General features: G+C 50.6%; 2 protein-coding genes across 3 annotated transcripts in view; both read left to right on the forward strand.

Moving 5' to 3' along the window:
* The window catches only part of LOC120228754 (multidrug and toxin extrusion protein 1-like), a 33,093-nt gene extending 18,588 nt beyond the window's left edge, over window positions 1-14,505 (forward strand). Inside the window, exons 13-17 of one of the 2 annotated variants that reach the window (XM_039227343.1) lie at window positions 735-804; window positions 1,295-1,427; window positions 11,216-11,310; window positions 12,006-12,075; window positions 13,894-14,505. In XM_039227343.1, coding sequence (XP_039083274.1) covers window positions 735-804; window positions 1,295-1,427; window positions 11,216-11,310; window positions 12,006-12,075; window positions 13,894-14,123 — 598 coding nt within the window. In that variant the 3' untranslated portion in view covers window positions 14,124-14,505. The remainder of the gene's footprint in view (window positions 1-734; window positions 805-1,294; window positions 1,428-11,215; window positions 11,311-12,005; window positions 12,076-13,893) is intronic. The other variant, XM_039227344.1, reaches the window with a different exon arrangement.
* A 2,103-nt stretch (window positions 14,506-16,608) lies between these two features.
* LOC120228765 (multidrug and toxin extrusion protein 2-like) overlaps window positions 16,609-25,113 on the forward strand; it is a 41,871-nt gene continuing 33,366 nt past the window's right edge. Inside the window, exons 1-3 of the mRNA XM_039227358.1 lie at window positions 16,609-16,770; window positions 16,900-17,001; window positions 23,793-23,861. Of these exons, the coding sequence (XP_039083289.1) occupies window positions 16,609-16,770; window positions 16,900-17,001; window positions 23,793-23,861 (333 nt within the window). The remainder of the gene's footprint in view (window positions 16,771-16,899; window positions 17,002-23,792; window positions 23,862-25,113) is intronic.

A 25,113-nucleotide genomic window follows, 5' to 3' on the forward strand; every position in this document is an offset into this window, starting at 1 on the left:
AGCTGCAACATGTTATGTCCCCAGCAGTAAGTATGGGGGCTTCGATTTCTTCCCATCCTTGCCAACACTTACTATTTTTTGACTTTTTGATTACAGCTGTCACAGTGGATGAGGTGGTATCTAACTGTGGTTTTGATTTGCATTTCCCTGATGGCTATGAAGTTGAGCATCTTTTCATGGGTTTATTAGCCATTTGTATATCTGGAGAAATGTCTATCTAGATCATTTGCCTGATTTATAGTTGGGGTGTTTGTCTTTTTATTGTTGAATTATAAACGTTCTTTGTCTATTTTTGGATACAAGTATCTTTAAAACTTTTTTTTTTAATGTTTTATTTATTTCTAGAGGAGAGAGGAGACAGCGTGAGCAGGGGAGGGCCAGAGAGAGAGAGGGAGTCACAGACTGAAACAGGCTCTAGGCTCTGAGCTGGCAGTCAGCACAGAGCCCGACGCGGGGCTCGAACCCACGAACCGCGAGATCACGACCTAAGCGAAAGTCGGACGCTTAACCGACTAAGCCACCCAGGCGCCCCTGGACTGTAGATTTCTTATAAAAGTCATGAGGTGAAGTTAGGGTTGGTTTCCTCGATGGCCCAAGAAACACTGGGATTGTCCACAAATAGGGTGTTGGCTGGAGTACACGAGCCCTTCCAGTGTTACCGAGAAGCCACGTGCCGCCGCCTGAAACACACCTCTGTCTCCTCTTGATCACCATGTGCTTTCTCTTCCCAACAGAGAAATCGTGGCTCTGGTGGCCCAGGTGATTCCAATCTCTGCTGTCTCCCACGTGTACGAAAGTCTTGCCGTAAGTGTTACGCAGTGTTCCCATCAAGCGCCATGTTTCTTCTGATGGTGGTAAATCTAAACTGAAAAGAGCATCTGGGGGCGCATGAGTGGCTCAGTTGGTTAAGTGTCTGGCTTCGGCGCAGCTCAGGTCATGATCTCAGAGCTCGTGGGTTCGAGCCTTGTGTCGGGCTCTGTGCTGACAGCTCAGAGCCTGGAGCTGCTTCGGAGTCTGTGTCTCCCTCTCTCTGCCCCTCCCCCACTCGCCCTCTGTCTCTCAAAAAATGAATAAATGTTAAACAAAAGTTAAAAAGGAAAAAAGAAAAGAGCAGTTGGGGTGGGGCAGGTGGGGAATACTGAATAGTTTTATCGTAGTCACTTGATAACACACGGGATTCGGATTTTAGGTTCAAGCCCCCCCATCCCCCGCCCCGGGATGGGAAGTGCGTGGAGACAGGAGTCTTTCAGAAGCCTCAGCGATGTTCTCACTGTTGGGTGTTCTCTGCCTACAGTGCACATGTGGTGGCATTCTGCGGGGAAGCGGCAACCAGAAGGTTGGGGCCATTGTCAATGCCATTGGCTATTACCTGGTCGGTCTCCCAATCGGGATCTCGCTGATGTTCGCGGTCAAGCTGGGACTGATTGGTAAGCATTACCCACGGGCAGACAAATCTGTTCCTCGTGGGCGCTGGAAGGGACTGTCTGAGCACAGAGGCTTTTTTTTTTTTTTTTTTTGACACTTGGCCCTGGACCTCTGAAACTTTCGCACGCTCATTCTGCGCCCTGTCTGAGAGAGCAGGGAGTGGACAGCAGGCAGCCAGGGGCCCAGGGCTGCAAGTTCATGCCCAGCTTGGCCCCCCTTTCACACTAGCACACAGATCCACTTGAGCAGAGCAGGATGACCTTTCTACTCGTCTCCCTGTCCTGTGTCCTCACTCACCTCCTCAGAGTTGGGGAGAACAGGAGTCCCCAAGAAGCACTGGGAAACGTGCCTTTTGTGGCCTCGGTTCTGTCCTTGGATAGAAGCACTTGTATGGGGAGCCCCGGAGAGCGAGTCCGCAGGTCTGCTCATGGCCGTCACAGACTGGCCTCCTTGGAGCGTTTGCGGCGAGGCAGGGGAGGCCATGGCTCAGCACGGTGTGATTTTTACAGAACTTCCAGCAGCTTCCATGCTGACTGTATGCACCCTAGAGCATGGCCCCGTGTCAGCCCACACAGCACCGCGAGCTGTGTTCTCAACGTCCCCTTCATTGCCCTTCTATTACCCGTATCTCCCGCCTGGTACAACCTTTTAAGCCATGTGCCTTGCAGGTGTCCCCAGAAGGGCATGGGCGTGATGTGTGTGAACAGCACAGAACGAAGGCTCGGGTGTGAGGGGACTCTATCACCTGGACACACTTAGAGGAAAAAACTTAATCCGTACAATCTAGAATTACCAGAGCTGATCTTTAAAAACATACAGAGGGGCACCTGGGTGGCTCAGTCGGTTAAGCATCCAACTTCTGCTCAGGTCATGATCTCGCAGTTCATGAGTTCGAGCCCCGCGTCGGGCTCTGTGCTGACAGCTTGGAGCCTGGAACCTGCTTCAGATTCTGTGTCTCCCTCTTTCTCTCTGCCCCTCCATTACTCATGCTCTGTTTCTCTCTCTCAAAACTAAACAAACATTAAAAAAAATTTTTTTTAAGTATAGAAACAAATGACTGCCCAGCTTTGATTTCTAAAATAATAATTTGGAATACACTGGTGGTTAACACATGATTATGTTAAAACCTGAATACAGTATCTTTGGGAGAAGGGGTGACGGACTTAAGCAAGGCTCCTCTTTATCTCTCAGTACTTGGCAGGCTGGGAGCAGTGAGAAGTCATCTGACACCTTGGTGAACTTCCCGTCCCATTATGCTGCACCTTGCTCTCCAGTTCAATAATATTTTAGTGAAAAATACGGGAGACGTTCAAAGAATGGAGTTGCCAATGCAAAGTTCACGGGGCTTTCAGCATGGTGCAGAAAATTCTTTAGCTGAGTTTCTGGCATTAATTCATATTTTGGGTTTGCCCCTGGCCTAGCTAAGGGAAATACTGGAGGAATCCACTTAAAAATCCAGATCTATCTGCGTTTCCAGTGCTGTACGAGGCCCACTTGTTCCTTTGACAAAAGACTTATCTAGCATGTATGAAGCAGAGGGAGTTAAGAAGCCCCTTTTAAAAGAAATGCTGTGGGGGGAGGGAGCCCGGGTGGCTCAGTGAGTTAGGCATCTGACTTCAGCTCAGGGCATGATGTCGCGGTTCATGAGTTCGAGCCCCGCATTGGGCTCTGTGCTGACAGCTTGGAGCCTGGAGCTTGCTTTGGATTCTGGGTCTCCCTCTCTGCTCCTCCCCTGCTCGTTCTCTCTCTCCCTCTCTCTCTCAAAAACAAACATTAAATTTAAAAAAGCGCTGTGATACAAACTTCCACTTATAAAGTAAGTCCTGGGAGAGACCCTAGGCAGAGATTGAAAGGCAGGCAGGGGAGTGGGAAGGTTTTGTAGCGGGGGGAACGGGAAGGCTTCGGGTGTGCCCTGATGGACGCTGGTGGCCTACGGTGGGAAGCCGGCGAAGGAGTAGTGACACATCTTATGCAATTGGGCAGGGGTGCATGTGGCTTCTCTCTGCTTGGTCCTACATTGGAAGCAGGGACAAAAATTAGGGAAGCTGTCAGTTACTAAGTCAAATCCTGGCCATTTGGGGTTGTCTGTTGCAGAAGTTTTGTTTACAATCCCGGGAGTGTCCCTAGGGATTAGGGACAGTAGTCTGGCCTTCCGCATGTCTGATGTGTAACAGGCTGGCTTTTCAATGGTTGATTGTGAATAAGGGGTTTCCTGGCTATGTTGTTACAGAGTGTGGATCAAAGTTCTACTTGGATATATGGTGTGGCCATTGTATGTTTAGTGTCTCAGTCTCCCCTTTCTCAAGGAAAATTAGAGAAAACCGGGGGAATTTAGAGAAAGCTAGAGAGCCAGTTCTTCAAAACTTGAAGATTGTCCAGTCCTCTTCATAGTCAACTGTATTGCAAGGTCTCCTCGAGCTCCTTGATGTTGGACCATCATGGTGACCATCATGGTGAGTGGTTGTGCAGAACCATTCAAGGTTTGGGAAAAACTGCAACTAACCAGGGTCACAGCCATTGACCGGGTCCCTTCCAACCAGGTTCACGAGCAGTTTTCTCAGCTTTCTCTCCCAGTAGGTGAAATCTTTTGGCTAAAAATGATGGAGAAACGGTTTATGAAGATCCTGTGGGGAGGCAGCCTTAGGCTGTTGGCGGTAGGACCCTGGTGATATTTTGCATGTGGCGCATCAATCTGGTCAGGCTGGTATTGGTGGTGAAATCCCTAGACGTAGGGCTTCCAGTCCCTAATTCATAGAGGGCAAGCGATGTGCCCCTGAGGGAGCGGGCTGTATGCTGTAAATGCAGTGTGCAAAACTACCAGGAGGGGGCGCCGGGGGTGGGGACTCCGTTGGTTAAGTGTCCAACTCTTGATTTCAGCTCAGGTCATGATCTCACAGTTGGTGACGTGGAGTTCTCTCCGCCCTCAGGCTGACAGTGTGGAGCCTGCCTGGGATTCTCTCTCTCTCGCTCTCTCTCTCTCTCCCCCTCCCCATGCACTCTTGCTCTCAAAATAAATAAGTAAAAAATTATAAAGAAAAAAAACTACTGGGAATACTTTTGGCCAAGGGAACTCAAGGGTTTCTGAAAGTTTTGCTGATTTCAATTTAAGGATGATATTGGGCCTTTCCACTTTCCCAGAAGATTGTGGGTGATGAGGATGGCATAATTTTTGAGGAAGGAGTAGTACTTGAGAGTTCCTTTATGTGGTTCCCAGAAAGCATGTACCATGTACCGCAGTCACTTGATAGAAAATTTGGACGCTGAGACCTATAAAACCTGAGACATCAGGTTGGAAATACAGTCAAGCAGCTTTTCAGTGACGGTAAGAGCTGTGGCTTTTCAGCAAGGAAGTGCTTCAGTCTGTCCTGAAAATAGACAACCGATAACTAAAACGTATTTAAATCCCATGGAGGATGCAAGTTGGACAAAGTCCATCTGTGTGTGTTCAGAGGCCCCTTGAGGCCTGCTTCCTGGCCATGCCAGCCCTCACGGTCTCTGCACTGTTATGTTGGTCACAGGTGACGCGTGACCTGAAAAAAACCTCAGCTGTTTTTTTTAAAGTTTCTCCACCAACGTTGATTTCAGACACTAAGCGACCCGTCTCCTCTGTGATGAACCGGGTCATGGAGAAACTTTAGCTGACATCCATTTGAAGTCATCTTGTGATGTGATGGATCCAACCACGTTTTTTCCCATTAGTCGTCTTCAAAGTCAAAGGCTAAACGTTGATCTTCTACAGTGGCCTCTTTGAAGCCTCCAGGGGTCTATCTTTTGAGGGCCCAGATAGGATCAGAACCTGGTTAAAGCGACTTGTTTGGCTCAGTGATCTGCAAGGGCTTCCTTTTAGCATCTGCATTCTCTTGTTTAACGGGGGCCGCAATCTTTACAGCAGCTCTCTCTCCGGGAAATAGAAGTATGTTTAAAGTTTTCCTTGCTGCCATCCATCTGCAGTAGGGGCTCCAGCAGAAGTGAGAAACCCTCTCTGTTTCCAGAAGAGCCCCAAATCAGGGGCTTCTCCTAAAGCATCAGTCTGCCATCTGGATACATGTCTCTTTGGTCCTTGCTGGGTGACCTGCTTTAGGGATCACAGATCTGCCACCGGCGCAGATTTTTTACCTCAGGTAGAGGACTGCGTTCTAATATTTTGTTTTATTTATTTATTTATTTATTTATTTATTTATTTATTGAGAAAGAGACAGAGCAAGAGCAGGGGAGGGGCAGAGAGGGAGACACAGAATCCAAAGCAGGCTCCAGGCTTTGAGCTGTCAGGACAGAGCCCGACGTGGGGCTCGAACTCCCGAACCGTAAGATCGTGACCTGAGCCGAAGTCTGATGCTTAACCGACTGAGCTTCCCAGGTGGCCCTGGAGGGCTGCATTCTGCAGGGGAGCTCACCCTAGTGATGGCACATCCTACTGGTGATCTCCAGCCTCAGTGCTTAGGGACGATTCATCAGCGAATACTATTAGGTCAGCGTTCTCCAGGCAGGTCTGTAACAAGGCTGAGCGCGGTGCGGAGAGCTCCATAGGTCAGGGAAGACCATGGTTCAGGGCGTTGCAGTGGTGAATAGTAATGTGAGAAGAGATCACGACAGAATAGCTTAAGCGGTTCAGGTCCCCCCCCCCCCCACGCGAAGAATGGTGTGTGTGTGATCAGTGATGTCCAGGCTCCAGGAGGAACCTGAGGTCGGGAGTGGGGGTGGGTGGGGGTGTGGTCTAGAACTCACTCCTCAAAAGCCTCAACAGGTTTTGCAGCGTAGAAGCTATTGTCTGAAAATGAGAGAGAGAAGCCTTTGCAGTGGGGTCAAGGGTAAGCTGGTGGTAGACAATGGGTGTTTGATGGGTCCCATTAGGCTGAGTTACAACCCCAAGGGCGCGTCCCTGTGGCTCAGGCACAAATGGACAAACTGGTTTTCTGTAGTCGGGGCTGCCTGGGCTTCCAGGAGGTTGCCGCGAAACCTTCTTTGGGTTTCAGAAGCGTGTTGGCGTTGGGGCCTCCTGAGCAGAGGGTCTGTCGCTGTGGACTCCCGTCGGTTCATAGACAGGTGTCGTGAGCTCAGAAAAGTTTGGCTTCCATGGTCTGCGGTATCCAGTTGAACCCAGAAATGAACGGTGTTCTGGCAAAGTTGTGATTTTGCTTTTGAAACTATGTCCCTTCTTTGCCAAGGCTAAGAACAAGAAAACAGAATTTTATACATGGGATTCCTCATTCTCTGCACAAAGTAGGAGCTCTGATAGGAATGAATCACAAGAGGGCGCCTGGGTGGCTCAGTTGGTTAGTCCTCAATCGGACTTCTTCGTAGGTCATGATTGAGTCCCTCATCAGGTGAGCTCAAGCCCCACTTTGGGTGAGCTTCAGGCGAACCCCGCTTCTCTCTCTCCCCTTCTCCCTCCCTCTCTGCTGGTCGTGGGATTCTCTCTCTTCCTATCTCTCTTCCTCTTGCTCACTTGAGCCCTCTCTCTCCAGAAAAAAAGAGTCGATCTTTCTCTCTCCCTCGCTCACATGCTCTCTCCCTCTCTCTCTAAAATGAATGAATGAATGAATCTTGCTGCGATAAAAAAAAGAGAAATGAATCACAAGGGAAATTTAGATATTTTTAATTTTTTAAATTCAAAAGCTTATTTTAGAGAGATTGCAAGTGGGGAGAGGGGCAGAGGGGGAGAGAGAGAATCCCAGGCAGGATGGAGCCCGACTCGGGGCTCCATACCATGACCCCTGGGATCATGACACGGGCCAAAATCGAGAGTCGGACACTCAACTGACTGAGCACCTCCCCCCCCCAATTTTTAGAATTCTTAATTGAGGAACTGAGGGGGGGGTCCTTCTGTGACCCTCCCAGGGCATGACTGTGCAGACACACTTGTCCTCGGCCAGTGAAGGAAAGGGGTATTGGCTGTCCCCATGCCGAGGGACTCTGGACAAGGCAGGGCAGAGATCCACCACGACAGTAAAGTGAGTGGCTTCAGGAGGGATGGAGTCAGGATGGTGCCGGGTCGGGCGTTAGTGGTAAGTGAGGGAGAACCATTTTGTTGATGGCCCTGAGGTCTTGAATAAAGATACCCTTTGTGTTTGTTTTTGTTTTGTGGTTTTTTTTTTTTTTTTTTTTTTTTTTTAGTGGCAGTTATGAGGACCAGTCCGGGGTATGGGAAGACCTTTGGGTGCGACTTTCAGTTCTAGGTTTGAATCCCTTTATTTGCCTTCAAGGGACGCTGGGGAAGTTTAGTGACAGTTGGTAGGAACAGTTGGGAATACTCTGAACTTCTATGGGTCCTCCTCCAATTATGTGACTCTTGTTAGTAGAATATCAATGCTATGGAGTGTCAGGTAGTGTCAAGATCCTTGTCTGGGTATGTGTCAAATAAAACGGAGGAAGCAGGGTATACCCTGAGCAGACCGAACTTGACCATAAACAGAGGAGTCCTCTCTGGTCTCAGGACATGGTCCCTCTGGTACGCATTTGATATCACAGTTTCGCCTGCGGAGTAAGTCTCAGCCTGTGACATTCGCAGGGATGGGATCACAGAGCAGGAAGGTGCACTTCTCAGTCGGGCTCAAGGGTTACAGTCAAAGGTTGGTGGGGTGCCTGTGTGGCTTAGTCGGCTAAGTGTCTCTCTTTTTTTTTTAAGTTTTTAAATGTTTAGTTTTGAGATACAGAGACCGCATCAGTGGGGGGCAGGTGCAGAGAGAGAGGGAGACAAAGAAGCGTTTGACTCTTGATCGCGGTTGAGGTCATGATCTTGTGGTTCGTGAGTTCGAGCCCTGCATCGGGCTCTGCGCTGACAGTGTTGAGCCTGCTTGGGATTCTCTCCCCCCGCCCTGCTTGTGTTCTCTGTCTCTCTCAAAATAAATAGGTAAACTTCGGGGGAAAAAAAAAACACAGAAAAGACTGGGAGATTGGGAAAACCAGCGGTTTATTTGAAATACCAACCACCTGTGCAGTGTGTTTACCTGGAGACAGAGACTGGGTGGGGGTGGGGGTGCTGCATGTAGAAAGTGGGCCACGTATTCATCAGGCACCGGTGAGGATGAGCGTCCACACTTACAGTGAATTCGGCTGGAGCGTCGAAGGGCCTCGCAGGATCGTGCGTGACTCTGCCTCCCGCAAGCACTCACTGCCGTGGACCGAGAGCATTTTCTTGGTCTTGGTGTTTTCCTTCCCAGGGTCCCTTCTCTTTACAACACCTGCAAGTGTCCTTGTAGCTGGAGTTGGCTGGGGCGGTGACCAGCTGTCTGTCTGCAGGTCCCCACGTGTACTTTGGGTCTTGGCTCATTTTTGTCCCAGGGTGTTTCTGCCCGAGTGTTCTGTGAGGTGTTGCGGGCCAGCGGAGGGCTTATTTTTCATACCAAGTTCTGCTCTCATCTTCGGTCTCCCATTTCAGTCTTAATTTTCTCCTTGAGAAAAGGAGGCGAAAGGGTTGTCGTAACATCAAACACCTTCTCTGGCGCCCGCGCGGCAGTTAGACGGGCGGGCAGGAAACCGGAAAGAAAGATCTCGATCAAAGCCCGGGTCCCCCGACACAAAACTGTGACAGGAGAGCCTCGTGTGGTGTTAGCGATGGCCTGCAGACAGGTCTGTCGCAGTGGAGGCCAGGTGGGGTGAGGACGACACGCTTGGGGGTCGGTGAGCTGGGCGCACGCGGCAGGCTTCCGGGGCCTCGAATTGTCTCTGTGACAGACAACACTGGACACAGCACCAGACACAGCAAAAGGGATCAAAGGGAATGGCCGGATTGCACCAAGGATGCCAAGCAAATGGGAACCCGTGACAAAACCCGGGCACAGAGACGAGGAGCCGATGGTAAAGAGATTGGGGTGCAGACCAGGCCCAAACTCCCCACGTCGTCAGGGACTGCCCAAGCCTCTAGCACGCAGGCGTGAGGGGCCCCTGGGTACCCCATCTGGTTGGAGGCGGGCGTCCACGTTGTGAGGCAGTCGGCCAGGCTTTGCGGGGCCGCCATGATGAGCTGTGGCCGTGGAGACCAGCCAGATGGGAAAACCGAAGGCCATCCATTCTGAGCTCGCTCTAGCAAGGGAGGCAGGCACCGGCACCCAAGTTTGGGCAGGGGGGCCCGGAGGCAGGCACAGGGGTGGGAGCGGGGGCTCAGGTGTGCCTTGGCATCCCGGGGAAGCCAGAAGCGGGCTGATGAGAGAATCGGACGCGCTGTGGGATTGGTGGGGGGGAGGGCGTGTTTGCATTTCTCTGGTTGGCCCTAGGTTGGAAGTGGGGACAAAAATTAGGGACGGTGTCGATTATTGATCAGGTCCTGGCCATTTGGTGTCAATTGTTGCAGAAGTTCTTATTTAGCACCTTGGATTGTTTCCAGAGTCTGGTATGTAACAGACTGGCTTCTCGGGTGGTTTATTATGGGTAAGGGCTTGGTTTCAGTAGGCTGTGGACCAAAGCTCTATTTAAAACATTTTTTTAAGTTTTTTTTTTTTTTAATTTATTTCTGAGAGAGAGAGACAGCATGAGCAGGGGGAGGGTCAGAGAGAGAGGGAGACACAGAATCCGAAACAGGCTCCAGGCTCTGAGCTGGCTGTCAGCACAGAGCCCGACGCGGGGCTCGAACCCACGAACCGTGAGATCATGACCCGAGCTGAAGTCAGACACTTAACCAACTGAGCCACCCAGGTGCCCCCCAAAGTTCTATTTTTGTTTGTTTTTGAGCAAGAGAGAGAGAGTGTGAACCAGGAGAGAGAGGGAGACCGGATTTGAAGCAGGCAGGATCCACGCTGTCAGTGCAGAACCCGATGTGGGGCTTGAACCCACGAACCGTGAGATCATGACCTAAGCTGAAGTCAGACGCTCAACCGACCGACCCCCCCAGGCGCCCCTGGAGTTCTGTTTTTACGTATGCTCTGCCCGCTGCCTGTCGGCATATTCAGTTTCTCACAGCCCGTGTTAGCCTTTCAGATTCTGCCGTTGCTCCACTGTTGACCAAAGAAGACCGAAGAAGCCCTCCTCACTTGGGGTCTCTCTGTGTCCCTTGTGGGGTTACTAGGTAGAGTGTGATGGTACCTTTTCCTGTCTTCTGTTCCCACTCAGCCTCTCTGGGACCCTCTCTCTGGACAACCTGGTCCCGGGAGCTGTGGAAGCCTGTGCCCAAAGCCAGTAAGAGCCTGCAGGAAGTACCAAGGGAGGGAACTTAACACGGCTGGGGTCTTCTGCATTTTGAAAATATCAGCCCCCTTTTTTCGAGGAAAATAGGCCACAGCAGTTCAGAAGCACAGTGCTCTTTGACATAGGAAATAATTTGTCTTGGGAATTTCATTTCCTTATAACCTGCACATCTCTTAACTGGCAAAGCGTTAGGATCACAAAGGCCAGAAAGAAGCTCCTGAACATTGGTTCTGAGATCCACAGCGCTGGGCAGTGACCGAGGGTAGCCCTGGGCCTCTCAGAACCTTCTGGAAACTGAAGGAGAGGGCAAGGGATCTCTCAATCACTGTGGGCTCCACCTCAGCCATGAAAGCAGATTCTCAGAGTGAGATAGGAACATTTTCCCCAGGGGCGGCCTGTTTCCCACGGAATTAACCTCTTTTTTTAAAATATTTTTATTTATTTCTAGGAGAGAGAGACCGCGTGAGCAGGGGAGGGTCAGAGAGAGAGGGAGACACAGACTCTGAAGTAGGCTCCAGGCTCTGAGCTGGCAGTCAGCACAGAGCCCAAGGCGGGGTCCGAACCCATGAACCGCGAGATCATGACCTAAGCGAAAGTCGGACGCTTAACCGACTAAGCCACCCAGGCGCCCCTCCCACGGAATTAACCTCTTAAATATTTCCACTTCCAGGTCTGTGGTTAGGGATCATTATCTGTGCGATCACGCAGTCCCTGTATTTTCTGGTCTTTGTTGCTGGGCTAAACTGGAAGAAAGCCTCTCAAGAGGTAACTATGTTCATTGCTGGCCAATAAAAGTTCCTCTCCTAGAAAGCAAATCGTCAGCTCCGGCTGCCCCCCTCTCATTTGGAAGGTTCCCCGTTTTATCACCAATGCTACTTTGTAATTTCCACTGCATTTATGTCAGCCGTGGAGGGCCCAGATGACCCTGCATTTATCCATGCCCTTGTTTATTTATCGAACAGAAAAATAGGGGTTCCTTTCCTCCTATCCCAACCCAGGCTACCACCCTAGTGCCTGAAAAGCCAATTTCCGGACAAGATTTGAAACCGGAGGGAAAGGGATGCCAGGCGATTTATCCTGATACTGTTTTTTATGATCCCAAAATATTTCATTAAGATACCTGCACGCATGCTTGTCGCCAGATTGCTAGGGTCAGTGTGGGGGTCTGAAAATAGATGGTAGATAAAATCGATGAAGCACAAAGAAGGGGGGAGTCCTGTGAACTTGGGCCCAGCCTTCCCCCTAACCTTGTGCCTTTCCGTCCATCCTTCCCCCACCCACTGACCCCACGTCTGTCATTCTGGAAGACGATTTCATCCTTGTGAACCAGAGAAGGTCCCCTTCCATGTCAGTTACAGAAAATGGCTTGGTTTTTCCTAAGCTGGAGAGTCAAGTCAAAGGTCTTATTAACACGGTGGTAAATAAAGCCTTGTGGATTTACTTCGCATTTCATTTTCTAGGCTCTGATACATGCCAATGTGACACTACCTGTGGCCCCGGAGGGGACTTCGGCTATCTATCAGAACCAAGGTATGGAATAAACTGCCTCTCTGCTCTTGCAATAGGCCTGCCTAGGTGGTCCTGGAGAGGCCATTTGCTGCCATGAGCTCCCCCTGAACTCAGGAAATAAAGCTTCAGGGACAAATGATAAAATCACGCACACAACACACAGTGTGAGGTACGGTGCAGGTTGCCGGTTATTTAACGGTATTCGCGTAAGCATTCCACGGGGATCTCTGATACTCGGTGATCCTGTGCGTTGACCTTATCGTGGAAACTGACATTAGCATGTCTGGGTCCGTGGGGCTCCCCCGTTCACCAGGCAAAGGTGGGCCTTCAACAGATCACTGTTTAAACCGTTGGTTCTGGTAAGTATCACGCAAACACGTGTATCCCTTTCTCTCTGTCAAATTTGTAGTCTCCCCAGATTCCCAGATCCTTGGACAGTCACGCACTCACACTAGTTCCTCACTTCTTTATAACTTGAGTTCACAGACTGGCTGAATTACAGCCAGCCGCCAATTCCGTTGTTCCTGCAGGTTTTCGTTCATGTTGTCTGGTCCCCCGTGTGCCCAGGTATCTTTGCTTGTGTCCCAGATCTTGTATTGAAAATCGTCCGTAGGGGTAATTTGAGGCCTGCGATGTCTGTCTGTCTCCAGGGAGGATTTTCCTTTGCTTCTGTCAAACACTTAGGGTGACCAGCAGTCTAGGGCAATTTCAGACACTGAGCTTCCTGGAGCACCCAGCTGGCTTGAAGGCCACCAGGGTGAGGCCTGGTGTACTTCCGGTTCATCCTTCATTCTCCTGGGTTCCGGCCTGGAGTCCAGAGTTCTGGCCTTGGTGGGGGACTGAGTTCCCCCCAAAGCATCGCTCAGTCCAGATGGAGAACTCTCAGGTCAAAAGTGGCCCCCCAAAGCTGCCTCACTCTGTTCGGTTTCTTCCAACTCCCCCTAGATCTTTCCCTGCTGACTTTTTGCTACTTTGGTAGTACTCTGATACCTTCAAGATGATACTTCACATTCATTTTATCCGGCTTTCACAATTGTCTTCAGAGACGGTTGGTCCAAGTTTCCTGGCCTCTCCCATTTGTAAAAGCAGGTAAAGCAACTACTTACTTCAGTACCTTCGTGAGAATTAAGTGAGCTTCCAACATGCAAAGCGCCGAGAACAGCGCCTGGCGTGGAGGCAGCATTTTGTAAGAGGGAGCTGGAATCCTCCATTCAAAATTCTTCCCACTCACAACACCAAGGGCAGCAGAACATCCCAATATCCGCTCTGCTCATTAAGAAGTCGGATGCCCATCTTATTCCTGTTTCTTTGGGTCAGCTGCCTTTGCGTGCCTCTGGGGAAGCTTTCAGGATATTTTCCTGAATTCTCACTACGCTGAAGTGTTGGAAGACTGAATCTACATGAGTCACTCTCTCGTGCTGGATGCTCAGTAGGCCCTCGGACGTGAAGAGTCACATCTCTCTTTAGTTCTGTGAATGGCCTTGAATGACCTCCTTCTGAACTGTTTATTAGAGGAAGGTTGGCCCATTGAAAACTTCCCTATGAATCTTTGAGGGTCACTGTATTTATTCCTCTAGTTCTAGGGACGGGCAGAACTCCCTAGTTCTAGGGACGGGCAGAACTCTCTAGAAGACCCAAGCTCACAACAGCAGGACCCAGAGTTTGTGATCGGTGAATGGAGAGACACTCTGAGATAGTATTTCTTTTGTGTGCCCAAGGTAGCAACCGCTTCCCGAATAACCTTTCCCCCGGGCTAGTAACGTATGTGTATGGCATCTTTTGTGCTCATGAAAAAAATATCCTTTTATACTGCTGACTAAGTTCCTTTCTTCCCTTCAGTGGTCCGGGAGAGCCAGAGAAGAGTTGTATTAAACATTCCTGAAAGACGAGACCAGACTCGGTGGGACCCACAGAGGCGCCAAGAACATCATCGTGGGGCCCCTTCCAGGGACGTGACTGAGTTGACTGGGAGACAGCTGATGCTACGACGTGGGCTCCTGCTCATGGGGTTCATTTCAATCTTGCTCATGGGGATTTTCGTGAGACTGTATGTCAGAATTGAGGGATAGGCGAGAGAGAGAGGAGAGAGAGAGAGAATCAGGTCAAGTGACACTTTTGAGTTTACAAATAATGCACAAGTGGTGGGAATTTATTTTCAGTTAAGGTAGCTCGACTGTGCCTGTGGATTTCAAGAATTGAGCGTTCAAGATTATGTTTTCTAATGAAGGAGCTAAGTAAACCTTTATGTTCTAGTGCAAGACTGTCTGAATGAAGGGAGTAGTAATCACTCCTCCACCACTGTCTCAACCCAGGACCACTGTGGACTGATGGCTTTTGTCTGTGACTTTGAGATTTCTTTTGCTTTTGTTTCTTTAGATACGGACGCAGGTACTGAGTGTGTAAAGGACTCTTCTACCATTTGAGTTATTTAAAATATATTTCACAGTGTATAATTTCTTTGTGGCTTTGGATGGTTATTCAGTGGGAAAATGGCATTTGTGAAGATTCATTTGGGGTCCTGCTCTCCGGCACTACGGGCAATGAACGTGCTTGAGAAACCGAAAGAGGAGAAAGATTTAAGGGGAGAGGCGTCAGATGGCATCGAAGAACGGGCTTCCTCTTAAGGACCGGTCTTAAAATCGGTGTCTGGACTGAGAAGGATTGGCAGAAACCAGCAGAGAGGAGGCTGTAGGCCAAGGCTCCACTGAGAACCAACATCTTTTTTTTTTTTTTACTGTTTTATTTCTGAGAGAGAGAGAACGAGCAGGGGAGGGTCAGAGAGAGAGGGAGACCCAGAATCAGAAACAGGCTCTAGGCTCTGAGCTGTCAGCACAGAGCCCGACACGGGGCTCAAACCCACGAACCGTGAGATCACGACCTGAGCAGAAGTCAGGCTTAACTGACTGAGCCACCCAGGCACCCCTAGCATCTCATTTTTCTTGAGGCGGACATCCCACGGAGAGAAATAAAGGGCTTGAAGAGCCAATCCGGGCAAACTGGAAGAAGTCAGACCTTTTCCGATTTTTTAATTTTTTTAATGTTTTCTTATTCTATTTTTTTCTATTTTTATTTATTTCTAGGAGAGAGAGAGACAGACAGCGTGAGCAGGGGAGGGTCAGAGAGAGAGGGAGATACAGACTCTGAAACAGGCTCCAGGCTCTGAGCTGGCAGCACAGAGCCCGACGCGGGGCTCGAACCCAAGAACCGCGAGATCATGACCTAAGCGAAAGTCGGACACTTAACCGACTAAGCCACCCAGGCGCCCCAGACCTTTTCCGATTTTGATTGAAGGAGGGGATTAAAGAGTTGCAAAGCAGCAGAAATGGAAAGAGGGGCTAGGATGGGGGGGGTCCTGGGCCGGCCCCCATTCATCTTCTGCTTGGGTCTTTGCCTTTATGGAGGCACCAGCTTTAGGTGGCAGACATGGTACATCCATGGAGATTTTTGTTGTGTGTGCTTTTTTGTGTCAAAGGGATGAGATTTTGGTGAATGCCCCCTTCTGCGGCGTCGGAGAATAAGTGGGGAAGTCTTCGAGCTGTGAAAGTCCAAACAACCCTTGCTAATTCCTGGGGAGGCGTGCGTGCGTGCGTGCGTGAGTGAGTGTGAGAAGATTTCAACAGCGGCCTTGGATAACTGCTTGGACTCGGCCTTCCTGGGGGGAGGGCGACAGGTTAACCCGGCAAGCCTCAGTATTAAGAACGCTGAGTACTTGGATGGATACAATGAGCTAGGCACTGCCCTTTGCCCTGAAAGAACAGATAATGGACAAAAATCACAGAAGTTAGCAACCATTGAATTTAAAAAACACCCAACACAGCCTTAAGGTATCTCCACCCTCCTTTATTCTTCTAGGAGAGTCCCTTTGCAGGGACCAAGATAAAGGCCCGCCCCGAGGGATGGGCCCCCAGCAACATCACCTCTCCCTGCTTTTGTGTGAGGAAGCCCCCACGCACCCTATTCATTCTCTCCCCTATGGATTTCCCTCCGGGATACCCTGGCCTTCTAGAGAGTTCTCTCCCTGCCTGCCCTTCCTGTCCCCAGGTAGGAGCCCCCCGGATGGGATGCTGAGGCTTCTCTCACCAGCCCAAACTGCAGGCGAGGAGCGCATCCCTGGGGAAGTAAATTCTTTGACACACCCGTCACCGAGGCCGGAGGAAGAGGGACTCCGGCTGAAAAGGCAGCGCAGTGCTCTCGGCGTGCGGCGGGGGGAATGACGCAGTCGCCCTCCCCACCCCCGCCTCAGCACATTCCACCCCTCCGACCTGCAGTCTCCCTCGTCGGCGCACAGCGCCCCCGACCCCGTCCTGGCCCCCGCGACCCCCCCTCCCGCGGGGGTCTCCGCGCCCCTCCCCCAGCCCCCCCCCCGGGGATGTGCGGGCGGCGACGGTTGGCCGGGAGGTCTTGCGTCCCGGGGTGCCGCCCTCCCGCTTCCCCCTCCCCGCCCCCACCCCCGGCCGCGTGCGCAGGTGGGGGCGGGACGCGGGCGCGCGGGGCGGGGCCGTGCGGGGGCCTCCCCCAGCCCGCCGCCTCACGCGCCGCAGTCCCCGCGCCGGCATGGAGCCCCCCGCAGCAGCCGCCGTGGCCGCCGCGTCCCTGGAGAGCGCCGGGCCGCCCGACGCCGCTCGCTGGCGCCGCTGCCTGCGGAGCCTGCGGGGCGCGCTGCCGCCCGACGTGCGGCGGGAGGCGGCCGCGCTGGCGGTGCTAGCGGGCTCCGTGGTGAGTGCGCGGCCCCGCGCGCCCCGACGGCCGCCCGGCTCGGGGCGCCCCCCAGCGCCTCCTCGCTGCGCTCCCCGAGCGGGCGGGCTGGGGGTCAGCGCGTGTTCTCCCTCCTTCTCCCCCTCGCAGTTCCTGGCGCAGTTGATGATTTTCCTGATCAGCGTCGTCAGTTCCATCTTCTGTGGGCATCTGGGCAAAGTCGAGCTGGATGCCGTTACGCTCGCGGTGTCGGTAGGTTTTCCATTTAAAACATTTTCTATCTGGGTCGGCACCGTGGTGAAGCCTCGGAATTCGCATTGTGTTATGGCTGAGGTCTTCCCGTACACGGGCAGAGCTTGACCCACGGGTACTTTTGGCCTTATTTTTAGATTTGGAAGGAGATCGCGTAAACACCTCGAGAAGTGTGTTTCAACCATCCCGGGGTGGCCGGGCTTGCCAGCAATTTGTAGCAATGATTTAATTACAGAGCGGCCAGGATGGCGAGGAATTTGTAGCAATAATGTAACATGTGCTGGTCACAGGGACGGAACCGCATTTTTTTCTGTTCTAAAATTAAACCAAAGAATTTAGAGATCGTATACATTGTTTGCCATCAGTTTGATTTGCGCAACTCGTTATGGGCGCAGTGTTTCCCTCTTGGAATAAAGTGTCTCTCTTGGGCCATGGATTGAAATTACACCTCCTTTGAAAGCTTTCGTCCCTGAGATTTTGTTAGTGATGTGGAGGAAAGTGCCTCCCTCTGTGTTTGGTCCAGGCTTTCAGAGAAGGTGAAAAACAGTTCCCGCGGTGCTGGCAGGTGCTGTCTCCCAGCCTTAGAAAATTCCACCTTCGTCCCAGCCTTAGAAAATTCCCCCTCCGTCCCCACCAGAGGTCGGTATCTGCCCTAAGATCGCGGCAGATCCGGCAGAAGTTCTATTTACAGGTCTGTTAACTGAGTGCGCTAATTCAGGCTAAGGGATACTTCTGCTTCCTTTGAGAATTTAGGTTGGGCCTCTAGAAAGAATGAAGGAAACAGAAGCTTTACCTATAGGTTGTTAACTGTGTCCCCTCCAGAAAGGATGAACTTGATCCCTCCGCCACATAGGGCACTGTTGCCCAGACACACGTACCCTGATCATTCTATCTGTTGTGAAGGGGCATTAATAGTGGGTGTCTTTGTCTTAAAATTTAAAAAAATAATAAATTTATTTATGCACTTATTTATTTTAAATGTTTTGTTTATTTTTGAGAGAGAGGAGGGGACAGAGGATCTGAAGCGGGCTCCGCTCTAACAGCAGCAAGCCCATGTGGGACTTGAACTCACCACCTGTGAGACAATCATGATCATGAAGTCAGATGCCCAACTGCCTCAGCCACCAGGCTCCCCCTTAAAAAAATTTGTTTTCGGGGCGCCTGGGTGGCTTAGTCGGTTCGCTTAGGTCATGATCTCGAGGTTCGTGGGTTCGAGCCCCACGTCGGGCTCTGTGCTGACTGCCAGCTCAGAGCCTGGAGCCTGTTTGAGTCTGTGACTCCCTCTCTCTCTGACCCTCCCCTGCTCACGCTGTCTCTCTCTCTCTCTCTCTCTCTCTCCTAGAAATAAATTTTTAAAAAATTAAAAAAAATTTTTTTTTTAAAAATTTGTTTTCATTCTTTGAGGTATAATTGACATACAACATTTAGTTGATTCCAGGTGTATAATGTAATGATGCAGTATTTGTATATATTGTGCAATGATCATTATGATGAATCTAGTTAAAATCTTACCGCTATACACAGATTTTTTTCCTCCGTGTGATAAAATTTTGTAGGATTCACTCTTAGCAAGTTTCAAGTGCAAAATATAGTATTATTAACTATAGTCACCATGGTATACATTGCATTTTCACACTCTGAATATTTTGTAACCGGAACTTTGTATCTTTTAATGGCCTTTACCCAGATCCTCTGCACCCCAACCTCCTCCCCCCTCCCCGTCCTTGGCAGTCACCAAGGGATTCTCTCTCTGTGAGTTCAGTATTTCTTTGTTTGGATTCCACATGTAAGTGAGATTATATGGCATTTGTCACTCTGACTTATTTTACTTAATAATGCCCCCAGTGTCCATCTACATTATCATCAATGGCAAGATTTCCTTCTTATTTATTTATTTATAATTTATTTTTGAGAGTCATAGCGCAAGCAGGGGAGGGTCAGAGAGAGAGGGAGATACAGAATCTGAAGACAGGCTCCGGGCTCTGAGCTAGCTGTCAGCACAGAGCCCGACTTGAGGCTCGAACCCGTGAACCGTGAGGTCATGACCTGAGCCAAAGTTGGACGCCTAACTGACTGAGCCACCCGGGCACCCGGATTTCCTTCTCTTTTAGGACTGAGTAAAATTCAGTGTGTGCGGCACATTTTATTTACCTGTGCGTCCATCAGTGGACACTAGGTTGTTTCCATATCTTGGCTATTACGAATAATACAGTGCACATGGGGGTGCAGATAGCTTTATGGATTGGTGTTTTTGTTAAATACACAGAAGTGGGCTTGTTGGATCATACAGAGGTTCTATTTTTAGGTTTTTGAGGAGACTTCATACCATTTTTCATGGCTGCACCAGTTTGCATTCCATCCAGTAGTGCACATGGACTCCCTTTTCTCCGCCTCTCCTCCAAACACTTATTTCCCCGTCACAAACTCTCACAGGTGTTAGTTCTTGATGGTTTTAATTTTCATTTCCCTGATAATTAGTGAGGTGGAGCGCCTTTTCCAGTATCCGTTGGCCATTGGTGCATCTCCTTTGGAAAAACACCTATTCAGATCCTCGGCCCAGTTTTTAATTAGATTCTTTGGGGTTCTTTTGCTCGTGAGTTGTATGTGTTCTTTATATATTGTGGAGGTAAACCCCTTATCAGATACATGATTTGCGAATATCTTCTTCCCGGTCTGTAGCTTGGCTTTGCATTTGGTTGGTGGTTTCCTTCCCGGTGCAGATGCTTTTTAGTTTGGTGTGGTCCCACTTGCTTATTTTTGCTTTTGTTGCCTTTGTTGACTGGTGTCAAAATCAAAGAGTCCTCGCCAAGACCAAGAGAGCTTACTGCCTGTGGTTTTTTTCTAGGCGTTTTATGGCTCCAGGTCTTGTGTTTAGGTCTTGAATCCAGTTTGAGTTATTTTTTGGGTATGGTGTAAGGCAGTGGTCCGGTTGCACGCTTCGGCCCGTGGCTGTCCAGTACGCCCACCACCCTACGTTATTGCCCGTTTCCGGACTGTACCTTCGGGTTTACCATCCTGCACTGTTCCATGCCCATGATACCTCTTCTGTGTTCATCAGACACCCCAGCGCCTGCGCGCTCATCAGCTCCTAGGGTGTGGGGGCCCCACCTCCCTCCATCTCTCTGGCTTTCCGGGACCCCCCAGATCCACTTCAGGACTCACAGTCTGCACATTTCCATCCCTCCGCAAGGACCCACTGTAGCAGCTTTAAACTTGATGGCTCTGCTGGCAGCCTTTCATCCCTGGGGTCCCGTCGAGTCGATATGCCGATGGTGACAGCCCTCCGTGGGAGCACCCTGGACACTCCCCTCTGTGTACACCCCACGCCTCCATCAGTCAGCAAGCGCTGACTTTATTCTCCAGGTTTCTTAAAATCACACCTTTTCTTCTGTTTCCTGCTGTCGCTCTCCGGGCCCAGCCTTCATCCTTCCTGCCAGCCCTGGGACTGCATCTCGTTCCCCTCCCCCTGCCTTCTCCCCTCCTCCTTCTCCCCCTCCACTCCCAGCCATGAAAATATCGTGCTACTCCCTGGCTTAACGGCCTTCAGGGCTCCCCTCACCTGACCACAAAGTCCAGGCCTCCGGGCGTCCTGCCTGTGGGTACCCAGTGCATTCTATGTCTTGCATGTCAGCCTCAGGCGGATCCTTCTAGACGCGGCTCTGGGGCATGCATCTGCAGAACCCTTTCCCAGAAGCCCCTCCTGGAACCCCCCCCCTTCCCGTGCTGTGCCACACTCTCTGTCCCTGATGCTCTCGCGCTGACCAGCCAGCTCCTATTAATTTTTGCCAAGCCTGGTTCCTGGCACAGATCTGTCCCGGGTGGCTGTTTCCAGGAAATGCATAGCTCAGGGCAGCTGTGAGCGGGTCCTCAAGGAGGCGCCTCCTGAATTCGTCTCCTACGCGGCCCTGCTCCTTTGTGCTTTCCATCCCGTAACATGGTGAGGGTTGCAGGCGCTGTAATGATACACGGGAAGGTCCCATGTCCCCTTTCACTATTTCAGCAAAGCTATTTTAACCAGGGGTGGCTGGGTGGCTCAGTCTGTTGAGCACTCAACTTCAGCTCAGTTCATAATCTCATGATTCGTGAGTTCAAATCCTACACCAGTCTCTCTGCTGTCAGTGCAGAGCCCACTTCGGATCTTCTGCCCCCTCAAAAATAAATATACATTTAAAAAAAAAGGATTAGGGGCTCCTGGGTGGCTCAGTCAGTTGAACATCTGACTTTGGCTCAGGTCATGATCTCGCAGTTCGTGGGTTCGAGCCCCGGGTCGGGTTCTGTGCTGATAGCTCGGGGCCTGGAGCCTGCTTCGGATTCTGTGTCTCCTCCCTCTCTCTGCCCCTCCCCTGCTTGTGCTCACTCGCTCTCAAAGATAAATAAATATTTAAAAAAAAAAAAAAGCTATCTTAACTGTACCTTGGGGAGAGAAAATGAAATTAAGATTTTATGGAAGGTTTGTGGTTAATTTTTTCCTTCATTCTCTGTTTTTCCCCCAAATCACCCAACGATAAGAGCATGAAAAATAATTCCTACTTTCTGAAGTAGAAATTGGTACGGAGTAAATACAAACCCCAAATCTTGTAGATCGGCCTGAAGAGGGTATGTGGGAAGGTTGGTACGTTCCAAAGAGGAATTTCTGTAGCTAAGGTTTTAGGCAAGGGGGTCTATGTCTGTCTTTCCTTGGGCAGCGGGTGATAAGGCTGTGCTTTTAAGCAGCTGTTAAATTGTAACTAATTGCTAAGTAGACAGTGGGCCCAATTTCAAGAAAACTGTTTATGAAAGCCAGATACAGTTAATGTTTCACTTTATGAAAAATTCTATATGTGGAATGAGGGGATTTACAAAAGTGTTCTTTAAGTAAAAGAGCAGTTTTAAGCTTTTAGTTCACTATTACTTTTTATTTTTTTATTTTTATTTTTTTTAAATGTTTTATTTATTTCTAGGAGAGAGAGAGAGAGACAGCGTGAGCAGGGGAGGGTCAGAGAGAGAGGGAGACACAGACTTTGAAACAGGCTCCAGGCTCTGAGCTGGCAGTCAGCACAGAGCCCGACGCGGGGCTCGAACCCACGAACCGCGAGATCATGACCTAAGTGAACGTCGGACGCTTAACCGACTAAGCCACCCAGGCACCCCTAGTTCACTATTACTTTTTAACATTTATTTTTGAGAGAGCGCTCGTGCGCACGCGTGAGTGGGGGAAGGGCAGAGAGAGGGGGATGACAGAAGATCTGAAGCAGGCTCTACGTTGACAGCAGAGAACCCGATTCGGGGATGGAACTCCGGGAACTTGAGATCACGCCCTGAGCAGAAGTCGGATGCTGAACCGAATGAGCCACCCATGTGCCCCTGCGGTGTTATTAATCTTTTACTCCCAACATGGAACTCGAACTTGCCACCCTGAAACCAAGAATCACACGCTCTGCCAACTGAGCCAGCCAGATGCCCCTCCCCTCCCATGAACGTTTATTTATACCCCACCTTGTTTTGTTGCATGCAGAATTTGAGTTGGTTTGTAAAAATACTTTCAGTACAAAAGGGTAAATAATTAGCTGGTAGAATAGGATCAAAGAAACCCAGAGAGGAAGACTCAGCTGGGAGTGGCTAGCACCACAGGGGCTGAAGATTGCGTCCTGAACTCCTTCCTGCCCTAGTTGTTTCCAGAAATTCAAGCGCCCCCAAGATGTTACTGAGCCATCTGCCTGGCGGAAGGATGGCCTTTCCTGATACTGAGTCAGAGGTGCGTCCCCCGTAGCGATTCGTGGCGCGGACACTGAGTTGGAAGATGGTGTCCTGGACAGCTTGCTACGAGAGAGACATAAGGGACTCTCGAACCGTCTCAGCGTACAGGTGGTCATTGTGTGGGGAAAGCCTGACGCCCTTGACCTGAACCAGAGGAGTCTCTGACAGTGGACTTGACCTGGAGATAGACCTGAAGCCACGGGAGAGTAACAGCTGTGCTTCCGAACTTTCTTTCCCTGGAAGGCCGAGGGGTTTTTGGAGCTTTGGCCCTGATGATGCCCCGGGCCGGAGTTGGGAACACAAGGTGCCTTGGTGTGGGCGCCTCCCGCTGCTGCCCCTCTGTGTGGCTTGTCGCTGACTCCTGGGGATAGAGTTTGTGATCGTGGTCAGGCAGGAAGTGAACCCGACATCACTGCTAAATGTGAGACCAGGGATGAAAATGAGGGCCCCAGCTCTCCCCAGCGCCCACAATTGCAAAACGGCTCCTTGGGCTCTGACCCTGACCCTCACTGTCAGGGGCCCTGGGTGAGGTGCAGATACGAGGGTGGGACAAAACTCCTGTTTCTCATCACAGACTTCCCAGCCTCAGGTCACCATCTGAGTGACCTACGCATTCTGGGACTTGCTCCAGTGACCCGTAAAATGGGCACAGTGCTCATTGACACCGTGTATGGGAGGGTTTGGGGACAGGGCGTGCATGTAGCATATGCTCGGTACGTATTTGCTGTCCTCGTTTTTAAATGTACATCACACACCAGGGGCGTTGCCTTTAGATATTAACCACAACTTAACTTTTTGATGTAGAAATCGTAACGCTGTGTTAAGAAGAACTGGGTTGTAAGCCACCGTGGTTGACCCTCTGGTCAGAGGCTGTGTTTACAGTCGACAAGGATGGATGTGGACTCCCATTTGCTGTGAAATGGAAGGTGTACCATCCCAGGTGGCTTCTTGCAGATAAGCTGTCGCGGCTCCTTGGCTCAGAGGGGGCCCTTTGGCAGCGACTCTGCCCGGCCATCCTCCGGTGCTTGCTTGCAGCTGTGGGTCGTTCCTTGCAGGTGGTGAACGTTATTGGGATTTCAGTTGGAACTGGCTTGGCCTCCGCTTGCGACACGCTGATGTCTCAGGTGAGGATTACCCTCCCCCGCACTTGTTTTTTTTTTGGGGGGGGGGCAATTACCTTTCCTGTTGGAGAGTTCTCCCCACTATGGCTTTTGTAGCCTTTTTATTTGTCCATCACCACGCTGCTGATGGCTGAAGCCGAGTTGGCTTTCTTACTGTCCTCAGGGGCTGTGTTTTCCTTTTTATCTCCTGTCTGATTTCTCCCACCCTAACACCCTCACCTGCTGTTGAAGACTCAACAGCTCCATCTCCTGCCCATGTCTCTGTCCTGAGGGCCAGACTTGAATGTCGGTCACGTCCCGGACATCAGACTCAGCTCAACCGGAGCCAAGTCCATCAGGCTTTCCTCCCTGAACTGTTCTCCTCTCGGCTTGTCTCTCACAAGAATACACCACCCTCCGCTCTAGCCAGAATCCTTCTTTACCTTCCATCTCCTTATGTTAGCGGAGCATCTGCTCACATGCCTCCATCCTCATTGCCTATCACGGGATTGGGAACTCTGGGTCGGTGTGCTAACGTTTTCAGAGGAGAGTCAGATTCTGGCAGGCCTCTCTTTCCTGACTCTGTTTTCCATCTAACCCACCTGCTTTACAAACAAAGTGGTTTCCCTGGTAGAATTTGAGCTGCTGGGGGAGAGAGGCATACCATTCAGTCTTTCAATCCCTTTGGCTCAGCATCATGCTTGGTGTGTAGTGGGTACCCTGAAAACCTGTTGAATGAGTGAGAGGAAAGCAGAGAAGCAAGCAGGGATGGGTAAATGGGTGGATGGTTGGTAGGGTAGATGGGTGATGGATAGGTGGATGGGTGGTTGGAGGGATGGATGGATGGATAGATGGTTGGACAGATGGATGACGGGTGGGTGGGTGGCTAGCAGGATGGATGGTTGGATAGAAGGTTGGGTGGATGGATGAATGGATAGATGGACAATGGATAGATGGATGGGTGGGTGGATGGTGGATGGATGGTTGGATAGATGGAAGATGGACAAGGGTGGGTAGAAGGATGGATAGATGGATGGTTGGATAGAAGGTTGGGTGGATGGTGGATAGATAGAAGGATGGACAAGTAAGTGGGTGGAGGGGTGGATGGTGGATAGATGAGTGGATAGATGGATGATGGATAGATGGGTAGATGGACGTGTGATAGGTGAGTCCTGCCTTCAAATGCAGTGCTTGGGAGGGTGAGGACAGGGTTATGTCCCAAGAAAGCAGTGGCCCTGAGAATATGTGATATATCCTGAGTTGTTGCATTCAGTTT

This window comes from Hyaena hyaena, unplaced genomic scaffold, assembly GCF_003009895.1.
Source record: "Hyaena hyaena isolate Hyena2069 unplaced genomic scaffold, ASM300989v1 scaffold_27, whole genome shotgun sequence".
Taxonomy (NCBI): Eukaryota; Metazoa; Chordata; class Mammalia; order Carnivora; family Hyaenidae; genus Hyaena; species Hyaena hyaena.